The sequence below is a fragment of the Oncorhynchus mykiss genome, chromosome 27 (assembly GCF_057628025.1).
Source record: "Oncorhynchus mykiss isolate SJ-2025 chromosome 27, ASM5762802v1, whole genome shotgun sequence".
In the NCBI taxonomy this organism is placed as follows: domain Eukaryota; kingdom Metazoa; phylum Chordata; class Actinopteri; order Salmoniformes; family Salmonidae; genus Oncorhynchus; species Oncorhynchus mykiss.
The window spans coordinates 14,127,501-14,149,231 of NC_143048.1; the positions used below are offsets into that span (position 1 = coordinate 14,127,501).

Consider the following 21,731-nt stretch of genomic DNA (forward strand, 5'->3'; position numbering starts at 1 on the left):
CAGAGACAGAGCGAGACAGAGACAGAGCGAGACAGAGACAGAGCGAGACAGAGACAGAGCGAGACAGAGACAGAGCGAGACAGAGCGAGACAGAGCGAGACAGAGCGAGACAGAGACAGAGCGAGACAGAGACAGAGACAGAGCGAGACAGAGACAGAGCGAGACAGAGCGAGACAGAGCGAGACAGAGCGAGACAGAGCGAGACAGAGCGAGACAGAGCGAGACAGAGCGAGACAGAGACAGAGCGAGACAGAGACAGAGCGAGACAGAGCGAGCCAGAGCGAGACAGAGCGAGCCAGAGCGAGACAGAGACAGAGCGAGACAGAGCGAGACAGAGACAGAGCGAGACAGAGCGAGACAGAGACAGAGCGAGACAGAGCGAGACAGAGACAGAGCGAGACAGAGCGAGCCAGAGCGAGCCAGAGCGAGCCAGAGCGAGCCAGAGCGAGACAGAGCGAGACAGAGACAGAGCGAGACAGAGCGAGACAGAGCGAGACAGAGACAGAGCGAGACAGAGACAGAGCGAGACAGAGCGAGACAGAGACAGAGCGAGACAGAGACAGAGCGAGACAGAGACAGAGCGAGACAGAGCGAGACAGAGACAGAGCGAGACAGAGACAGAGCGAGACAGAGACAGAGCGAGACAGAGACAGAGCGAGACAGAGACAGAGCGAGACAGAGACAGAGCGAGACAGAGCGAGACAGAGCGAGACAGAGCGAGACAGAGAGAGACAGAGAGAGACAGAGCGAGACAGAGCGAGACAGAGACAGAGCGAGACAGAGACAGAGCGAGACAGAGCGAGACAGAGACAGAGCGAGACAGAGCGAGACAGAGACAGAGACAGAGACAGAGCGAGACAGAGCGAGACAGAGACAGAGCGAGACAGAGACAGAGCGAGACAGAGACAGAGCGAGACAGAGACAGAGCGAGACAGAGACAGAGCGAGACAGAGCGAGACAGAGACAAAGCGAGACAGAGACAGAGACAGACAGAGCGAGACAGAGCGAGACAGAGACAGAGCGAGACAGAGCGAGACAGAGACAGAGCGAGACAGAGCGAGACAGAGACAGAGCGAGACAGAGCGAGACAGAGACAGAGCGAGACAGAGCGAGACAGAGACAGAGCGAGACAGAGACAGAGCGAGACAGAGCGAGACAGAGACAGAGCGAGACAGAGACAGAGCGAGACAGAGACAGAGCGAGACAGAGACAGAGCGAGACAGAGCGAGACAGAGACAGAGCGAGACAGAGCGAGACAGAGACAGAGCGAGACAGAGCGAGACAGAGACAGAGCGAGACAGAGACAGAGCGAGACAGAGACAGAGCGAGACAGAGCGAGACAGAGACAGAGCGAGACAGAGACAGAGCGAGACAGAGACAGAGCGAGACAGAGACAGAGCGAGACAGAGACAGAGCGAGACAGAGACAGAGCGAGACAGAGCGAGACAGAGACAGAGCGAGACAGAGACAGAGCGAGACAGAGACAGAGCGAGACAGAGACAGAGCGAGACAGAGACAGACAGAGCGAGACAGAGACAGACAGAGCGAGACAGAGACAGACAGAGCGAGACAGAGACAGACAGAGCGAGACAGAGACAGACAGAGACAGAGCGAGACAGAGCGAGACAGAGACAGAGCGAGACAGAGCGAGACAGAGACAGAGCGAGACAGAGCGAGACAGAGACAGAGCGAGACAGAGCGAGACAGAGACAGAGCGAGACAGAGACAGAGCGAGACAGAGCGAGACAGAGACAGAGCGAGACAGAGCCAGACAGAGACAGAGCGAGACAGAGCGAGACAGAGACAGAGCGAGACAGAGCGAGACAGAGCCAGAGCGAGACAGAGACAGAGCGAGACAGAGACAGAGCGAGACAGAGACAGAGCGAGACAGAGACAGAGCGAGACCGAGACAGAGCGAGACCGAGACAGAGCGAGACCGAGACAGAGCGAGACAGAGACAGAGCGAGACAGAGACAGAGCGAGACAGAGCGAGACAGAGCGAGACAGAGCGAGACAGAGCGAGACAGAGCGAGACAGAGCGAGACAGAGCGAGACAGAGCGAGACAGAGCGAGACAGAGACAGAGCGAGACAGAGCGAGACAGAGACAGAGCGAGACAGAGACAGAGCGAGACAGAGACAGAGCGAGACAGAGACAGAGCGAGACAGAGACAGAGCGAGACAGAGACAGAGCGAGACAGAGACAGAGCGAGACAGAGACAGAGCGAGACAGAGACAGAGCGAGACAGAGCGAGACAGAGCGAGACAGAGCGAGACAGAGCGAGAGCGAGACAGAGACAGAGCGAGACAGAGCGAGACAGAGACAGAGCGAGACAGAGACAGAGCGAGACAGAGACAGAGCGAGACAGAGACAGAGCGAGACAGAGACAGAGCGAGACCGAGACAGAGCGAGACCGAGACAGAGCGAGACCGAGACAGAGCGAGACCGAGACAGAGCGAGACAGAGACAGAGCGAGACAGAGACAGAGCGAGACAGAGCGAGACAGAGCGAGACAGAGCGAGACAGAGCGAGACAGAGCGAGACAGAGCGAGACAGAGCGAGACAGAGCGAGACAGAGCGAGACAGAGACAGAGCGAGACAGAGCGAGACAGAGACAGAGCGAGACAGAGACAGAGCGAGACAGAGACAGAGCGAGACAGAGACAGAGCGAGACAGAGACAGAGCGAGACAGAGACAGAGCGAGACAGAGACAGAGCGAGACAGAGACAGAGCGAGACAGAGCGAGACAGAGCGAGACAGAGCGAGACAGAGCGAGAGCGAGACAGAGACAGAGCGAGACAGAGACAGAGCGAGACAGACAGAGCGAGACAGAGCGAGACAGACAGAGCGAGACAGAGACAGAGCGAGACAGAGACAGAGCGAGACAGAGCGAGACAGAGCGAGACAGAGCGAGACAGAGCGAGACAGAGACAGAGCGAGACAGAGCGAGACAGACAGAGACAGAGCGAGACAGAGCGAGACAGAGACAGAGCGAGACAGAGCGAGACAGAGACAGAGCGAGACAGAGCGAGACAGAGACAGAGCGAGACAGAGCGAGACAGAGACAGAGCGAGACAGAGCGAGACAGAGACAGAGCGAGACAGAGCGAGACAGAGCGAGACAGAGACAGAGCGAGACAGAGACAGAGCGAGACAGAGCGAGACAGAGACAGAGCGAGACAGAGCGAGCCAGAGCGAGACAGAGCGAGACAGAGCGAGACAGAGCGAGACAGAGACAGAGCGAGACAGAGACAGAGCGAGACAGAGCGAGACAGAGACAGAGCGAGACAGAGACAGAGCGAGACAGAGACAGAGCGAGACAGAGACAGAGCGAGACAGAGACAGAGCGAGACAGAGACAGAGACAGAGCGAGACAGAGCGAGCCAGAGCGAGACAGAGACAGAGCGAGACAGAGCGAGCCAGAGCGAGACAGAGACAGAGCGAGACAGAGCGAGACAGAGCGAGCCAGAGCGAGACAGAGACAGAGCGAGACAGAGCGAGACAGAGACAGAGCGAGACAGAGCGAGACAGAGACAGAGCGAGACAGAGCGAGACAGAGACAGAGCGAGACAGAGCGAGCCAGAGCGAGCCAGAGCGAGACAGAGCGAGACAGAGCGAGACAGAGCGAGACAGAGCGAGCCAGAGACAGAGCGAGACAGAGCGAGACAGAGACAGAGCGAGACAGAGCGAGACAGAGACAGAGCGAGACAGAGCGAGACAGAGACAGAGCGAGACAGAGCGAGACAGAGACAGAGACAGAGCGAGACAGAGACAGAGCGAGACAGAGACAGACAGAGACAGAGCGAGACAGAGACAGAGCGAGACAGAGACAGAGCGAGACAGAGCGAGACAGAGCGAGACAGAGCGAGACAGAGAGAGACAGAGAGAGACAGAGCGAGACAGAGCGAGACAGAGCGAGACAGAGCGAGACAGAGACAGAGCGAGACAGAGACAGAGCGAGACAGAGACAGAGCGAGACAGAGACAGAGCGAGACAGAGACAGAGCGAGACAGAGACAGAGCGAGACAGAGACAGAGCGAGACAGAGCGAGACAGAGACAAAGCGAGACAGAGACAGAGACAGACAGAGCGAGACAGAGCGAGACAGAGACAGAGACAGAGCGAGACAGAGACAGAGCGAGACAGAGCGAGACAGAGACAGAGACAGAGCGAGACAGAGCGAGACAGAGACAGAGCGAGACAGAGCGAGACAGAGACAGAGCGAGACAGAGCGAGACAGAGACAGAGCGAGACAGAGACAGAGCGAGACAGAGCGAGACAGAGCGAGACAGAGACAGAGCGAGACAGAGACAGAGCGAGACAGAGACAGAGCGAGACAGAGACAGAGCGAGACAGAGACAGAGCGAGACAGAGCGAGACAGAGACAGAGCGAGACAGAGACAGAGCGAGACAGAGACAGAGCGAGACAGAGCGAGACAGAGACAGAGCGAGACAGAGACAGAGACAGACAGAGCGAGACAGAGCGAGACAGAGACAGAGACAGAGACAGAGCGAGACAGAGACAGAGCGAGACAGAGCGAGACAGAGACAGAGACAGAGACAGAGCGAGACAGAGCGAGACAGAGCGAGACAGAGACAGAGCGAGACAGAGCGAGACAGAGCGAGACAGAGACAGAGCGAGACAGAGCGAGACAGAGACAGAGCGAGACAGAGCGAGACAGAGACAGAGCGAGACAGAGACAGAGCGAGACAGAGACAGAGCGAGACAGAGACAGAGCGAGACAGAGACAGAGCGAGACAGAGACAGAGCGAGCCAGAGCGAGACAGAGCGAGCCAGAGCGAGACAGAGCGAGACAGAGCGAGACAGAGCGAGACAGAGCGAGACAGAGCGAGACAGAGACAGACAGAGACAGACAGAGACAGACAGAGACAGACAGAGACAGAGCGAGACAGAGCGAGACAGAGCGAGACAGAGCGAGACAGAGCGAGACAGAGCGAGACAGAGACAGAGCGAGACAGAGCGAGACAGAGACAGAGCGAGACAGAGACAGAGCGAGACAGAGACAGAGCGAGACAGAGCGAGACAGAGACAGAGCGAGACAGAGCGAGACAGAGACAGAGCGAGACAGAGACAGAGCGAGACAGAGAGAGCGAGACAGAGCGAGACAGAGACAGAGCGAGACAGAGACAGAGCGAGACAGAGACAGAGCGAGACAGAGACAGAGCGAGACAGAGACAGAGCGAGACAGAGCGAGACAGAGACAGAGCGAGACAGAGACAGAGCGAGACAGAGACAGAGCGAGACAGAGACAGAGCGAGACAGAGACAGACAGAGCGAGACAGAGACAGACAGAGACAGACAGAGCGAGACAGAGCGAGACAGAGACAGAGCGAGACAGAGCGAGACAGAGACAGAGCGAGACAGAGCGAGACAGAGACAGAGCGAGACAGAGCGAGACAGAGACAGAGCGAGACAGAGACAGAGCGAGACAGAGACAGAGCGAGACAGAGACAGAGCGAGACAGAGACAGAGCGAGACAGAGACAGAGCGAGACAGAGACAGAGCGAGACCGAGACAGAGCGAGACCGAGACAGAGCGAGACCGAGACAGAGCGAGACCGAGACAGAGACAGAGCGAGACAGAGCGAGACAGAGACAGAGCGAGACAGAGCGAGACAGAGCGAGACAGAGCGAGACAGAGCGAGACAGAGCGAGACAGAGCGAGACAGAGCGAGACAGAGCGAGACAGAGCGAGACAGAGACAGAGCGAGACAGAGACAGAGCGAGACAGAGACAGAGCGAGACAGAGACAGAGCGAGACAGAGCGAGACAGAGCGAGACAGAGACAGAGCGAGACAGAGACAGAGCGAGACAGAGACAGAGCGAGACAGAGCGAGACAGAGCGAGACAGAGCGAGACAGAGACAGAGCGAGACAGAGCGAGACAGAGACAGAGCGAGACAGAGACAGAGCGAGACAGAGACAGAGCGAGACAGAGACAGAGCGAGACAGAGCGAGACAGAGCGAGACAGAGACAGAGCGAGACAGAGACAGAGCGAGACAGAGACAGAGCGAGACAGAGACAGAGCGAGACAGAGCGAGACAGAGCGAGACAGAGACAGAGCGAGACAGAGCGAGACAGAGACAGAGCGAGACAGAGCGAGACAGAGACAGAGCGAGACAGAGCGAGACAGAGACAGAGCGAGACAGAGCGAGACAGAGACAGAGCGAGACAGAGCGAGACAGAGCGAGACAGAGACAGAGCGAGACAGAGCGAGACAGAGACAGAGCGAGACAGAGCGAGACAGAGACAGAGCGAGACAGAGCGAGACAGAGCGAGACAGAGACAGAGCGAGACAGAGCGAGACAGAGACAGAGCGAGACAGAGCGAGACAGAGACAGAGCGAGACAGAGACAGAGCGAGACAGAGACAGAGCGAGACAGAGACAGAGCGAGACAGAGACAGAGCGAGACAGAGACAGAGCCAGAGCGAGCCAGAGCGAGCCAGAGCGAGCCAGAGCGAGACAGAGCGAGACAGAGCGAGACAGAGCGAGACAGAGCGAGACAGAGCGAGACAGAGCGAGACAGAGCGAGACAGAGCGAGACAGAGCGAGACAGAGACAGAGACAGAGCGAGACAGAGACAGAGCGAGACAGAGACAGAGCGAGACAGAGACAGAGCGAGACAGAGACAGAGCGAGACAGAGACAGAGCGAGACAGAGAGAGACAGAGCGAGACAGAGCGAGACAGAGCGAGACAGAGCGAGACAGAGCGAGACAGAGCGAGACAGAGACAGAGCGAGACAGAGCGAGACAGAGCGAGACAGAGACAGAGCGAGACAGAGACAGAGCGAGACAGAGCGAGACAGAGACAGAGCGAGACAGAGACAGAGCGAGACAGAGACAGAGCGAGACAGAGACAGAGCGAGACAGAGACAGAGCGAGACAGAGCGAGACAGAGACAAAGCGAGACAGAGACAGAGACAGACAGAGCGAGACAGAGCGAGACAGAGACAGAGACAGAGACAGAGACAGAGACAGAGACAGAGCGAGACAGAGCGAGACAGAGACAGAGACAGAGACAGAGCGAGACAGAGCGAGACAGAGACAGAGCGAGACAGAGCGAGACAGAGACAGAGCGAGACAGAGACAGAGCGAGACAGAGACAGAGCGAGACAGAGACAGAGCGAGACAGAGACAGAGCGAGACAGAGACAGAGCGAGACAGAGACAGAGCGAGACAGAGACAGAGCGAGACAGAGACAGAGCGAGACAGAGACAGAGCGAGACAGAGCGAGCCAGAGCGAGACAGAGCGAGACAGAGCGAGACAGAGACAGAGCGAGACAGAGCGAGACAGAGCGAGACAGAGCGAGACAGAGACAGAGCGAGACAGAGCGAGACAGAGACAGAGCGAGACAGAGACAGAGCGAGACAGCGACAGAGACAGAGCGAGACAGAGACAGAGCAAGACAGAGACAGAGCGAGACAGAGACAGAGCGAGACAGAGACAGAGACAGAGCGAGACAGAGCGAGACAGAGACAGAGCGAGACAGAGACAGAGCAAGACAGAGACAGAGCGAGACAGAGCGAGACAGAGACAGAGACAGAGCGAGACAGAGCGAGACAGAGACAGAGCGAGACAGAGCGAGACAGAGACAGAGCGAGACAGAGACAGAGCGAGACAGAGACAGAGCGAGACAGAGACAGAGCGAGACAGAGACAGAGCGAGACAGAGACAGAGCGAGACAGAGACAGAGCGAGACAGAGACAGAGCGAGACAGAGACAGAGCGAGACAGAGCGAGACAGAGACAGAGCGAGACAGAGACAGAGCGAGACAGAGAGCGAGACAGAGAGAGCGAGACAGAGCGAGACAGAGAGAGCGAGACAGAGCGAGACAGAGCAAGACAGAGACAGAGCGAGACAGAGCGAGACAGAGCGAGACAGAGCGAGACAGAGCGAGACAGAGCGAGACAGAGACAGAGCGAGACAGAGACAGAGCGAGACAGAGACAGAGCGAGACAGAGACAGAGCGAGACAGAGACAGAGCGAGACAGAGACAGAGCGAGACAGAGACAGAGCGAGACAGAGACAGAGCGAGACAGAGCGAGACAGAGACAGAGCGAGACAGAGCGAGACAGAGACAGAGCGAGACAGAGCGAGACAGAGCGAGACAGAGCGAGACAGAGCGAGACAGAGCGAGACAGAGCGAGACAGAGCGAGACAGAGCGAGACAGAGCGAGACAGAGCGAGAAGAAAAAGGCAGTACCAGACTGTTTCCAGTGGCAACGAGCAGAGCGCGGTAATTGTCCATGTCCATCTGCCCTGTGCGCTTCTGTTCCCAGGGGCCGAGAGATGGAGGAAGAGGAACAGATATGGCAGAAAAAGGAGAGCAATAGAGGGAGAGTAGATTCGGGGAGGACAGAAAAGCACGAGAGGAGGAACCGATAGAAGTATGGAAAGAGGAGGAACAAAGGAGGTGAGTAATGTGAGGAGAGGTGAGTAATGTGAGGAGAGGTGAGTAATGTGAGGAGAGGTGAGTAATGTGAGGAGAGGTGAGTAATGTGAGGAGAGGTGAGTAATGTGAGGAGAGGTGAGTAATGTGAGGAGAGGTGAGTAATGTGAGGAGAGGTGAGTAATGTGAGGAGAGTGGGGGAAAAAAAGGAAAACACAAAAACAGCTTTAAAAGAGAGAGTCAAATCAAGGTAATGCAGTGGCGCTGTTGGAGCTGAGGCTGAGGCTGGAGTGGAGGCCAGTGAGTGAGTGGGTGAGTGAGTGAAATGAGTGAATTACAGCACCGGCAAGGAGAAGAGCCAGGCAGAGAGCACCTTCCCGCGGGTTAGACAGGGGAAACAGCAGCAGCCCCTCTCTCCTACGTTCTCGCCCCCTGGCTTGTCTGGGCTCCTTACCGTTTTGTTATTCTCCACATCGTAGCCCAGGCTGATCAGGCACGCCTTGAACTCCTCAGCCATCAGGCCCCCGCTGTGGTCCTGTGAGGTCACCATCAGCCAATTACAGACCACACCATGACGACGGAAGCCATGATGGAACCATCACAACACAGGGATGCCAGGTGGGAGTGGTCAGGTGATGGGGACACGGCAGGCAAAACGAGGGTGATGATGATGGACAGACAGACAAACAAATGGATGTTAGATGTTAAACAATGACAACAGCCTACGGGGAAACACATCCGTGATACTAGACAGACAGGCACACCCACAGTGAGGGGTCAGCTTCTCCAAAGGAGAGCAAAGTGCTCTCCTTTGCTGTTTAAACGGTGTCCCCTATAGCTCTTTATGGGAATGACAAGTCCTCAAAGATCACCACAGTGCTACTGACAGGACAGCTTCGTCCCAAATGGTACCCTATTCCTTATAACCCTCAAATTCAACTCTGGACCTCAAAGCTCCACGGCTCTTTCGCCACACTGTTCCTGTGAACAGGGACTGCTTTAGACCTGGGACACCAGGCGTGTGTAGAACAGAAAACCAGCAGGCTCCGGACCTCATAGGGTGATAGTTGAATACCCCTGCCCTATATAGTGCACTACATTTGACCAGAGCCATATGGGTCCTGGTCAATAGCAGTGCACTATATAGGGAATAGGGTGTCATTTGGGACACAAACTCTGTCTTGATGTTGAGCCAAACACAGCATGCATAAAGACAGTGAGGTGAAGTGATGAGGTACGCTGTTGTGGGATGGGTGAGGTGAACTCGGGGGTTACCCCCCCCCCCCTTATCTCAGGGCACTCCGCTCCACACAGCCCCAGCCACCTCCAACCCAGGGTGAAACACTACTAGTTCCACCTGTGAATGTCAACAAATAAGGAATAGGTTCGTCCTCACAAGTCTAGTCCATTTCTTAGTCCCACCTGAGTTTCCCTTCTGAAATAAGAGGGGGACTTCAGACTCGACACATACGGGAGTTAAAGTGTAAACACTTCTAGAGTAAGACACTCAACTGCAAAAGCCAGTGGAAATAACAGCATTCTCAGACATTTTTACGATGTTATTTTCTACAGAAAGATGCCCCCCTGTTCCCTCTCGCCTGATCCCCCATGTTGACCCCTGGTGTTGACCCCTGACCTTGTCAAAGTGGTTGAAGGAAGTGCGGTACTCATGCAGCTGCTCCTGGCTGATGCCCTTGGCGTCACGTGTCAGGATCTGGTTCTCGATCTCGTTGATGGTGCGGGCGATGGTGGTGAGGAGCTGCTCCCAGCCCACCCGCAGGTGCTGAGATGGAGGAATGGAAGGGGAGAGAGAGGGAGGGTGGGTGGGAAAGACGGAGAGAGAGAACATACATTGAAGGTTAACCACATGAAGAAACGGTATTGAGTAAGGAGGAGAGATAGAAACGTAATATGTAGAACAGAGACGAATGGACAAACGGCTCTAAAAGAGGGAGGACACCAGAAACCGGCAGGCTTTCATTGTAAATAACAACTGGTTCTCAACTGCCCGCCTGGTCAAAGAAAATATAAAAATAGAACAGACAATGAAAATCTGAAGAGAACAAAAAAGGATGGCGAAACATAGTGACCTATTCTCCACATAGAACCAACAGAGCAGGGTGGCAGCCCAAATAGCCCCCTATTCCATACACAGTGCACTACTTATTACCAGGCCTGGAGCAAACGTAGTGCACTATAAAGGGAACAGGGGGCCATTTGGGCTGCCCAGGGTGCAGAGAAAAGTCAGTGTTGTGTGTAGCTACCTCCATGGTGTAGGCGGTGTATTTGTTGTCGAAGATGAGGGCCTCCTGGATGAGCTGATGGTCTCCCTCCAGCTGGTCGATGTTGGGCTTGTACTCTATGATGCTCTGCTCATACTCTCTCAGGTTCACCAGCTGGTCCTCCAGAGTTCCATTCATCTCAATGGATATCCGCCCAATCTCCTACACACACGCACACACACACACACATTCAAGGACCAGATCCCAAAAAGGCCAGAGCTGGTGTGTATTCACTCGGCACCAAATGGAAGAAAACAAGCTGAAACAGGTAGGGTCAACCTGGACGCTCAATTTTCTTCCCCGTTTACAAAACGATTTCTGTTGAATGCCTTAATGAACACGACCCAGGAGGTACAGAGCCAACAGAACTCATGGCACTAAGAGGGCTGGATCAATCTTATGTAGTACGAGTCGGTCTGGGTTTCTTTGCTGTACCTCCATTTTGGTCTGTATCCAGGGCCCGACGATGTTGGCCTGGGTGGCAAACTTGCGGCGCAGGTGGTCATTGGACTGCTGCTTGGCCAGCTCCTCCTGCAGGGCCTTGTCACGCTGGGGAACCAGCTGTTCCACCTACAAAACACACCACATGGGGGCGCCAGTCAGCACAGCAGACACTCATTCCCACAAGGCTGAGGCTCACTCAGGGGCCTGTTTTAGGTATTAACGAGCACGTGGGAACAGACATAAATAAATATATATGGATTGAATTCAAACTGGCAAAAGCAGTAATTGCACACATCGCAAAGCATATATGAACATACAGCCACAGGTACACACCTTGTCCCACTTGTTGTCGATAGTCTTGGGTGTGATGGTGGTGTAGGGGTTGCCCCCGCTCAGCTTGATGCCGTTGTACTGGGCAATCTTCTGCACCTCCGCCTGAATGGCCTGGATGGCTTCCCGCTCCTTGTTGGCCTCTGGGAGGGTGGACTTGAACTGCTCATGGGCTGTGATTAGGCCCTGTAAGAGAGAGGAGGAGGAGGAGGAGGAGAAAAACGAGAGATTGAAACGAAGGAGAAGGACGGGAAACAAGGTGAAGGACAAAGTGAAAGGACAGATGGAGAGAGATCAGCATGGTATCACAGTGCATACCCGCATCAGCCAGATGAACTCATGGATACCATGCGCGCAGTGTGAAGGAAGTTACCGGTAGCTTCACGAGCCAATGCTAAGTAGCGTTAGAGCTATGACTGGCAGTCTACGGGTACGGTTGCATTGCTAAATGTTTGTTACCCAGTATGAGACTAAATGACAAGTTCCTTGACAACCTACTGTTAACAGCACAGGTCATGATGATACATTGTGGTAGTGGAGACCCTCTGGGGACGTAAAGCAGTAAACGGTTGGTGACGGTGTCCCCATGTCTTTTACCTGGATCTCTTCGATGTTGTGAACGATGAACATGTCCTGCAGGTCCTCCATGGCCCCCTCCATCCAGTTGTTGAAGGGTGCCGCCCTCTTGGCGTACTCCAGGTACAGCTCGTCAATGGACTCCAGCTGCTTCTCTGTCCTCTGTGGGGGGGAGACTGGGGTCAGGTGCCTGCTGGGAACACTAGCATCTATGTGACAGGGGTTCACCATGAGACACAGAAGTGGGGGAAGGGAACCCTGGCAGATAGTCTGCGTGTGTGTGTGGTTGGTTGTGTGTGCGTCTACCCATTTCCGCAGTGTAAACGTGTCCTTGTCATGACCTGTAGTGTATGACTAGATGGGGCTGTGTGAAAGGTGGCCGGCTGGGGGGGTGGGGGCGTACCTCCAGAGACTCCCTGCGGCTCTGGGTGAGAGACCCCAGGGCATCCCACTGCTCACAGATCTTCTGACAGCGGGCGTTCACACTGGGGGAGTCATAGTAGTCCAGCTCACTGAGGCACAGGGAACACACACGTGGAATTACTATCTTTCTACATGAGTCCTACTCAACCTGACCACAATCTCCATCTTTTCATTCTTCTGGATTATTTCTCAGTTCATCTCTTCCTCAGTCCCCTCCCACAATCTCCCATCCACCCTCAGTCCCCTCCCACAATCTCCCATCCACCCTCAGTCCCCTCCCACAATCTCCCATCCACCCTCAGTCCCCTCCCACGATCTCCCATCCTTTTCCACCCCCCCCCCCATATCTCATTTACTCCCTCCATCAACTCCTCCCATCCCTCCCTCCTTTTCTCCCTCTCACTTGAGTTCCTGTGCGATGGCAGCGATCTGCTCCACGCGGTCCTGGTGGGCGGCCAGGTCAGACTCAAACGCCTCGTGTTTCCTCAGCAGAGCCTTGACCTCCGACAGGCTGGCTGTCTCATAGTCCTTCTGGGTCAGCATGGCCTCCTTACCTGGGGTGGGAGGGAAGGGTTAAAGACAGTAAGCTTCAAGATATCCAAACCAACTCACTCAAACCCCTACGTCCTCATTATCAATATGGTCAAAGCTCCACCTAGTACTTTGGGATCTATAGGGAGCAGTGGCACCAACAAGGGTCTAAGTATGGTTGCAAAATTCCGGTAAACTTTCCCCAAACTTCCAACTGGGGTTTTCCAGAAATCCCAGTTGGAAGAGCCCAAGGAGGAGGGAACAGGCAGGAAATCCAGAATCCCTCAGCCAGGATTTCCAGAAAACCTGGGAATTTTGGGAAAGTGACTGGAATTTTGCGACCCTACGGCAGAGTGAGGGATCAGTGTTGTCTGTACAGTAACTAGTGTCTCCGCACCATCGGTCCAGGACTCGTGGATGGTGGCTTTCTGACGGAACTTCTCGGCCAGGTGGTCCAGTCTCTCCAGGCGACGGATCTCGTTGAGCATCCACTCCTCGTAGCCCTTCTCCGCCCCCTCCAGGTTGTGCCACGACCCGTTGATGTCCTGCAGCCAGGGAGAGGACACTGACCCACCATACAGCAGAAAGAGCACTCCACTGTATACCAGCATTATTCCCTCCGGCGCAATTCATATGGAGATGCATTTGGTGATACTTATGCTGCTGTTATAAGTCATGTGGTCATGTCTTTTTAAACTAATCACAAGCAAATTTCCCATTGTGGGCGTTAGGATGGCCCGGTGAATTGTCCAATAGATATGGATGGAATCATTGGTACAACTGCTTCTAAACGTCTCTAATACTGAGAGAGAGAGAGTGTCCATGCGCCCGCCAGTCCCACTCACCGACACCATGCGCCCTTCAGAGGGCATGAAGGCGGGCCTGTTGCTCAGCCTCAGCTTGGTCTGCAGGGTGTTGAAGTTGATCTCCAGCTGACACTTCTCCTGCACCTTGGGGGGCTTGTGGACGCGGCGGTAGCCCCGGAAGTCCTCCAGCTTCTGCTGCATCTCGGCCATGGTCTTCTCTGGAGCCCGGTTCTCCAGCCACGGGATGGTCCGGCGGATCCAGTCCAACAGCTAGGGCAGAGGAGAGGGGGATAGAGTGACAAATGACACGAGAGAGAAGTGTGAGAGAAAGGAGGGCAGATGTTTGTGCGAGATGAATACAACTGTAAACTTAGAAGGGAAGTTTAGTGGAGAAATGGCCAATGTGGAGGGGATGAGTGGAAATATAACCTACGGACGTTACTAGAAGAGCTAGGAAACATGGACAGCACATCAGAGGGACAGAGCAACATCTCACAGACAGACGTGTAGTGAGGAGGGGGGAGGTACAGACAGACAGTAGACATGTGGTGAGGAGGGAGGGAGGTACAGACAGACAGACAGTATACATGTGGTGAGGAGGGAGGGAGGTACAGAAAGACAGTAGACGTGTGGTGAGGAGAGAGGGAGGTACAGACAGACATTAGACGTGTGGTGAGGAGAGAGGGAGGTACAGACAGACAGTAGACGTGTGGTGAGGAGAGAGGGAGGTACAGACAGACAGTAGACGTGTGGTGAGGAGGGAGGGAGGTACAGACAGACATTAGACGTGTGGTGAGGAGGGAGGGAGGTACAGACAGACAGTATACGTGTGGTGAGGAGGGAGGTACAGACAGACAGTATACGTGTGGTGAGGAGGGAGGGAGGTACAGACAGACAGTAGACGTGTGGTGAGGAGGGAGGGAGGTACAGACAGACAGTAGACGTGTGGTGAGGAGGGAGGGAGGTACAGACAGACAGACATGTGGTGAGGAGGGAGGGAGGTACAGACAGACAGACAGTATACATGTGGTGAGGAGGGAGGGAGGTACAGACAGACAGTAGACGTGTGGTGAGGAGAGAGGGAGGTACAGACAGACAGTAGACGTGTGGTGAGGAGGGAGGGAGGGAGGTACAGACAGACATTAGACGTGTGGTGAGGAGGGAGGGAGGTACAGACAGACATTAGACGTGTGGTGAGGAGGGAGGGAGGTACAGACAGACAGACAGTATACATGTGGTGAGGAGGGAGGGAGGTACAGAAAGACAGTAGACGTGTGGTGAGGAGAGAGGGAGGTACAGACAGACAGACAGTAGACGTGTGGTGAGGAGAGAGAGGGGTACAGACAGTAGACGTGTGGTGAGGAGAGAGGGAGGTACAGACAGACAGTAGACGTGTGGTGAGGAGGGAGGGAGGTACAGACAGACATTAGACGTGTGGTAAGGAGGGAGGGAGGTACAGACAGACAGACAGACAGTATACATGTGGTGAGGAGGGAGGGAGGTACAGAAAGACAGTAGACGTGTGGTGAGGAGAGAGGGAGGTACAGACAGACAGTAGACGTGTGGTGAGGAGGGAGGGAGGTACAGACAGACAGTATATGTGTGGTGAGGAGGGAGGTACAGACAGACATACGTGTGGTGAGGAGGGAGGGAGGTACAGACATACAGTAGACGTGTGGTGAGGAGGGAGGGAGGTACAGACAGACAGTAGACGTGTGGTGAGGATAGAGGGAGGTACAGACAGACAGACAGTATACATGTGGTGAGGAGGGAGGGAGGTACAGACAGACAGTAGACGTGTGGTGAGGAGAGAGGGAGGTACAGACAGACAGTAGACGTGTGGTGAGGAGAGAGGGAGGTACAGACAGACAGTAGACGTGTGGTGAGGAGGGAGGGAGGTACAGACAGACAGTAGACGTGTGGTGAGGAGGGAGGGAGGTACAGACAGACAGTAGACGTGTGGTGAGGATAGAGGGAGGTACAGACAGACGTGTGGTGAGGAGGGAGGGAGGTACAGACAGACAGTAGACATGTGGTGAGGAGGGAGGGAGGTACAGACAGACAGTATACGTGTGGTGAGGAGAGAGAGGTACAGACAGACAGACGTGTGGTGAGGAGGGAGGGAGGTACAGACAGTAGACGTGTGGTGAGGAGGGAGAGAGGTACAGACAGACAGACGTGTGGTGAGGAGGGAGAGAGGTACAGAGACAGTAGACGTGTGGTGAGGAGGGAGAGAGGTACAGACAGACAGTAGACGTGTGGTGAGGAGAGAGGGAGGTACAGACAGACAGTAGACGTGTGGTGAGGAGAGAGGGAGGTACAGACAGACAGTAGACGTGTGGTGAGGAGAGAGGGAGGTACAGACAGACAGTAGACATGTGGTGAGGAGGGAGGGAGGTACAGACAGACAGTAGACGTGTGGTGAGGAGGGAGGGAGGTACAGACAGACAGTAGACGTGTGGTGAGGAGGGAGGGAGGTACAGACAGACCGACAGACAGACAGACGTGTACTACTCACGTCACTGGCCAGCTTCTCGTAGTCCTCCATCAGGTGCTCATTCTCCTGGTTGACAGCCAGCACCTTGCAGATCCTATTGGCTGCAGTCTCAGCCTATCACGGATGAAAGTCGTCAGCAGAGCCAATACACAGGTTTCTTGTTATGGATTAGGAGCACGTGCACTAACGTGTGTGGCTTGGGCACATTTTTTACAATTCAGATCAGCTGCCTGCCAGTCAAAGACAAAGGACAACTGCAGTGGAAACTGAAAGTACTGCGTACTGTGTGCCGGCCTTACTCAACTCCAGTTAGTTTCATGTCCAACTGGACGGAGTGTCATTTCTAGTTTTTAGCTATGAACAACATAGTAAACTGAGTGTGAATGCAAAAACCACACACTAGCCGTGACTTGAATTCACAGATTATTTCAACACCGTGCACACACACACACAAACCCGTTGGATGGCTGTACAGTGGTAAGGGTACAGGCTAATGCAACATGCTACAGCTGACAATGGTTAGTTCCACGGACTCTGTGTGCTGACTTCACACTCTGTGCCTCAGAAAGCTACATGCTTCTCCTATACAATGGGAGCATTCAGTCTGGTTCTGTACCACTTTTGTCCATGTCAGCTGGTGTGTTTAGAGACTTAAAGTTAAACCACTGAAATAAAGAAACAGTAAGAAACTGTATTATGCCCTTGGATCTTAACACACTACGGAGTAATCTCAGATAAACACATTGTACACATTGAAACAGTTGTAGTGTTAATAGGAGGACATTTGAACCGTCGTTAACAGTGTTTCCCACAGACCAGTGGAAGCTTATTTCATCCCACTTTAGATTATACTCTAACATATCAGTTATGAAATGTCATGCCTTAACTGTAGCTATGAGAAACACTGTTAACAACCAGTCTATGGGGGCAGAGTTGAAACAGGGCAGTTCTAGAGCAGGGAAAGAGTGTGTGTTTGGTGTTCCATAGAGGTGTACTGTGAGCCCAAAGCGTCAGTGAGTGTCCTTGGCCAGTATGACATTGCCTGTGACCCCGGCTGGTGTCACAGAGGTCAGGGGTTAAAGGTGGCGTAGTGGCGGTGCTCACCTTCTGGGCGCCAGAGAAGGCGTGATAGAAGCAGGAGACATAGGTCATGATGGCCTTCTCGTCGGGCCTCAGCGTGCCCACGATGTCTACACAACCACGGCCAGGCAGTGAGCGGAGGGAGAGAGAGAGAGAGAGGTGGTGAAGCAAAGCTACCCAAAGCAAGAGGGTCCCGCCACACAGCGAGGTGGGTGGGGTGAGATGAGGGGGGGTTGTAAGGGGATAGACCCCGGACTCCACTGCCGCTGCCCCCCCCCCCACTCTGGAGCCTCCAATGACGCACTGGGGGGTTACCATGGTAACCAGGAGAGAGAGAGCGGGCGTGTCCACCTCGGGAGAGAGGAGGAGTCTGCCGGGGCCACGATGCAGAGGTTGGGACACACCTCTTCACTCAATACACACACACACACACACTATAATATTTCAACTGTCAAGCTGGTAATAGCAGAAAAGGCCCTCCTGGTCCTAAAACTAAAGAGAAGGGTACACTAGTCTAACCAGTGTCCATACTGTTTCAGGATTAACGACTGTTTTCCAAAATGAACAGTGATTGGTCAAATGGCCGTATGTAACCCGGCCCACTAGCAGCTTACTGTGGTGTTCTGTAGTCTAGGAAACAGTGGGACTGTGGCAAACAGTTCTGCACGTGCACCTCTCCTGAGATTGGAGCTCATAAACAACTTCTTAATGAATAAAAAAACTCATTAAAGTGCCGTCGAAAAACATGCCCGTCAGCAGGCTTCCTGTTCTCAGTCTACAGGGAGAGAGAAGGGTAAAAAGGAGAGGGAAAAGAGGTGGGGAGGGACAGAGGATGAATACAGCAGACAGAGAGAGCTACAGGGGTTGTGGTGGAGGGTGAAAACACAAACAGATAAAATATCTATGAAGAGTTCTCAAAGTCCCTCTGACTTGTCTCCTCTCTGCTCAGATACCATCTGACCCAGGGCTCAGTGACTCATTTAAAATGATCCGTTTAACTACCAAGGGCCCCTGAGGCCTGATGCACTCCAACTCAATCACTATACACAGACAGGCCAGTACACAGGAGCAAGAGGGCCCTGTTATTACCAGCAGGACAGGAAGATTCAGAGACTTCAAGCGTGTGTGTTGTGTCGAGTTAAAGGAGGGTCCCGAACCAGTTTCCCATGAGGCCGACACCAATGCTGCGGGAGAAAGCCATGCTGGAGAGGAGAGGAGCAGAGGGTGGGGGTAGATGTGGAGGACAGGACCAGGGGGAGGGGGGGTTAGGGTTAGTATCGGAGCAGGGGTAAGGTGGGGGTGGGATAATGGGGTACCTTCTGGGCTCCAGAGAAGGCATGGTAGAAACTGGACACATAGGTCATTATGGCTTTCTCATCCGGACGGGCAGTGTTCACAATGTCTGTAGGGAAACCACAGTTACACACATACGGGCAGACGGAGACAGAGATAGTTACACACGTAGAGGGAGACACAGGCGGACAGACACACAAACACTTTACAACAGGTATACAAACTGGAGGATAGAATTGCGAACACACAGACAAGGGAGAATGGGGGATGGACGATCCAACAGAAAAAACGGTGAGAGATGGAGGGAGAGAGGGGTAGGAGGGGGGGGCTGAGGCTAACGGTCTGTGTGTAGGATGACCACAGCAGCCGTGATGTCACAACACATCCACCTGCACACTGGAGTCTTGGGATGGAAGAGCAGTCAGATGAATGATTACGATATGAACATGCAGAAACACGCCACACACACACACACGCAACTGTGCCCTGTGCATACCTTCAGCGTCCATCATCTTGGGGATGTCCAGGTACTTCTCAGCCACCTCAAAGGCATTGTTCAGGTTGGTCAAGGGGTCATCCTGAGCAACCAATTAGAAGGTGAGAAAAACAAGCCACAGAAGTGGCATGCACTCAAAGTGAGATGTGCTGACGGGAGTATGTGCTGACCCACTCACCTTCCTTAGCTTGTCGTAGTCAATGAGCTCTGGCCTGTGTCTGTGGATCAGAGCGTTGAAGGCAAGGCCATCCTTCCAGCTGGCAATATATGAGAGAGCGAGAGAGATCAGAAAGACAGCTCTACAAAGCACATACATAGGTCATGCAGTGTTCCCCGGTCGCCGAAGACGTGGATGTCGATTAAGGCTGCCCCCCGCACCTCTCTGATTCAGAGGGGTTGGGTTAATTGCGGAAGACACATTTCAGTTGGACAACTGACAGGTACTCCCCTTTCCCTTATGCACACACTTCTAACGTCTCTCCTACGTTTTGTGACGGCCCTGAATTTTTCTGAACCGTCTCAGTGCTTCCCCTTCCAATAGGGCGCTTCCCCTTCAATTCCCATTTAAATAGTGCTCCTTCCAATAGGGCGCTTCCCCTTCAATTCCCATTTAAATAGTGCTCCTTCCAATAGGGCGCTTCCCCTTCAATTCCCATTTAACTAGTGCTCCTTCCAATAGGGCGCTTCCCCTTCAATTCCCATTTAAATAGTGCTCCTTCCAATAGGGCGCTTCCCCTTCAATTCCCATTTAAATAGTGCTCCTTCCAATAGGGCGCTTCCCCTTCAATTCCCATTTAAATAGTGCTCCTTCCAATAGGGCGCTTCCCCTTCAATTCCCATTTAAATAGTGCTCCTTCCAATAGGGCGCTTCCCCTTCAATTCCCATTTAAATAGTGCTCCTTCCAATAGGGCGCTTTCCCTTTAATTCCCAATTAAATAGCCAGCATCAGCTGCGCAAAAGTGGGGTTGTGATGGAGACGTGAATGAGGATGTGTTCAACCCTCAGTTCCCAAGCTTCTCTATTCCGTCTGTTTTGTTGCCGTTAAACGTGTGTTTTGTAGCCTAATAGAGTTTACCCAGGATCCACTCTTTGCGTCCGTGGACTACACCTCTCCGTTCTCTGCTGGAGATCTGTTGGCGGATGGGATTGTCTGACTGACCGACTGACTACAACCTTTTTCTATACGGTATTTCATTTGTTTTGATGTGACGTATACGGTGATGATTTATGTAGTTAGTTGTAGTTGAGGACTTAGTAAGAGTTGATACGCTTTAAAGTTCTGTGGTAAAATAATTGTTATTGATTGTATGATTAATACTGGGTTTACGCTACACTTGAATGAACGGACAAACATTGCGTGACAAAGGTCACTTGAGTTCCCTGAACTCCTTTACCGGGCTGGACTCTTTTTTTAGGCCCGAGGTACAGGACATTTCTGGAGGAATCAGAACTCATTGTGTATACTATGATATGTGTGTGTGATCATTTATGTTGGTAATACAACCCACGCAAAAGAATAGTTGTTTTTGAACTTCTTTCCAATGTTTTAAGGGTTTTTGAAAAGTTTATTTCCATCCTGACTTTTAAATAAGTCCTTTGTATTGGTGTAGACTTGACGGACCAGATGGGAGGCATTCCCTCCCAAACCAAAAGGAGAAACCAATGTTTTCTCTGGTAGGCACAACCTACCTGGCACCCCTATAAATAATAACCTCAAGTCAAAACCGTTACAGTTTCACCAGCAGAGGGCAGCCTTTCTAGAAGCACTGGTGGAGTTTGCTGGAGTGTGTGGGTAACGCAATGTTTGAACAGGCTTCACTACTGCGGAATTTTATAGAGGTCAAACAAGAATGTCTGGAGAAATACTGTAGCCTGTTCCGGTCTCAGGTTCTGTCGCCAGGAATGACGTCTAGCTCTGTGTGTGTGTGTGTGGTGTGTGTGTGTGTGTGCGCGCTGCTACCTGATGTGGAAGTTCTGCACGTTGACGTTTTTGTAGGGCGCGGTCTTCCTCTGGCACCACAAGAGCAGGCCCTCCTTGGCAGAGGTCTCTGGAAAGGGGAGAAGGGGAGTTAGATACCCGTCTACAGCAGGAGCTCCGGAGTGTGATGTACTGCCGGTTCTGTTCCCTGATCATTAAATTGCACCCACCTGGTGTCCCAGGTTTAAAAATCAGTCCATGCTTAGAGGGGAAGGGGAAAAAAAGCAGTGGAACTGTCTTCGAGGTCCAGATTAGAATTTGAAGGGTCTATGGTATGTCCAAAATGGCACCCTATTCCCTATATAGTGCACTATTTTTGACCAGAGCCCTCTTGGAATAAGTTGAGATTTCAGAGGCAGACGCAGCCTAGACCCATCTTCCACCATGTTTGAGAGTGCAGTATAGATAGCTAACGTGTTTAACTTCTCTCCCGGTCAGAGTGTGCCGTGGAGCCGGGGAAGCTAGGGTTAACGATCTCTCCTGCCATTGTCGGTCTTCGTCAAGTACCAGTGAGAGCAGAACAGGCATGTAGGCCAGACTTGTATTCACTTGGCTCGGCTCACTCAACCTCCTGTGGTCTCAGCA

General features: G+C 53.4%; 1 protein-coding gene across 4 annotated transcripts in view; it reads right to left on the reverse strand.

Moving 5' to 3' along the window:
• The window catches only part of LOC110507588 (alpha-actinin-4), a 59,602-nt gene that overhangs the window by 10,671 nt on the left and 27,200 nt on the right, over positions 1–21,731 (reverse strand). The window contains exons 5-20 of one of the 4 annotated variants that reach the window (XM_090224512.1): positions 21,129–21,216; positions 19,346–19,424; positions 19,168–19,249; positions 17,403–17,488; positions 16,320–16,412; positions 13,841–14,071; positions 13,393–13,540; positions 12,868–13,018; positions 12,445–12,553; positions 12,063–12,203; positions 11,469–11,651; positions 11,127–11,261; positions 10,674–10,853; positions 10,046–10,192; positions 8,864–8,944; positions 8,224–8,289 (exon numbers count right to left, since the gene is read on the reverse strand). In XM_090224512.1, coding sequence (XP_090080638.1) covers positions 8,224–8,289; positions 8,864–8,944; positions 10,046–10,192; positions 10,674–10,853; positions 11,127–11,261; positions 11,469–11,651; positions 12,063–12,203; positions 12,445–12,553; positions 12,868–13,018; positions 13,393–13,540; positions 13,841–14,071; positions 16,320–16,412; positions 17,403–17,488; positions 19,168–19,249; positions 19,346–19,424; positions 21,129–21,216 — 2,000 coding nt within the window. Of the gene's footprint in view, positions 1–8,223; positions 8,290–8,863; positions 8,945–10,045; positions 10,193–10,673; positions 10,854–11,126; positions 11,262–11,468; positions 11,652–12,062; positions 12,204–12,444; positions 12,554–12,867; positions 13,019–13,392; positions 13,541–13,840; positions 14,072–16,319; positions 16,413–17,402; positions 17,489–18,694; positions 18,781–19,167; positions 19,250–19,345; positions 19,425–21,128; positions 21,217–21,731 lie in introns of all 4 variants that reach the window. The other 3 variants (XM_036964948.2, XM_036964943.2, XM_036964944.2) reach the window with 3 other exon arrangements.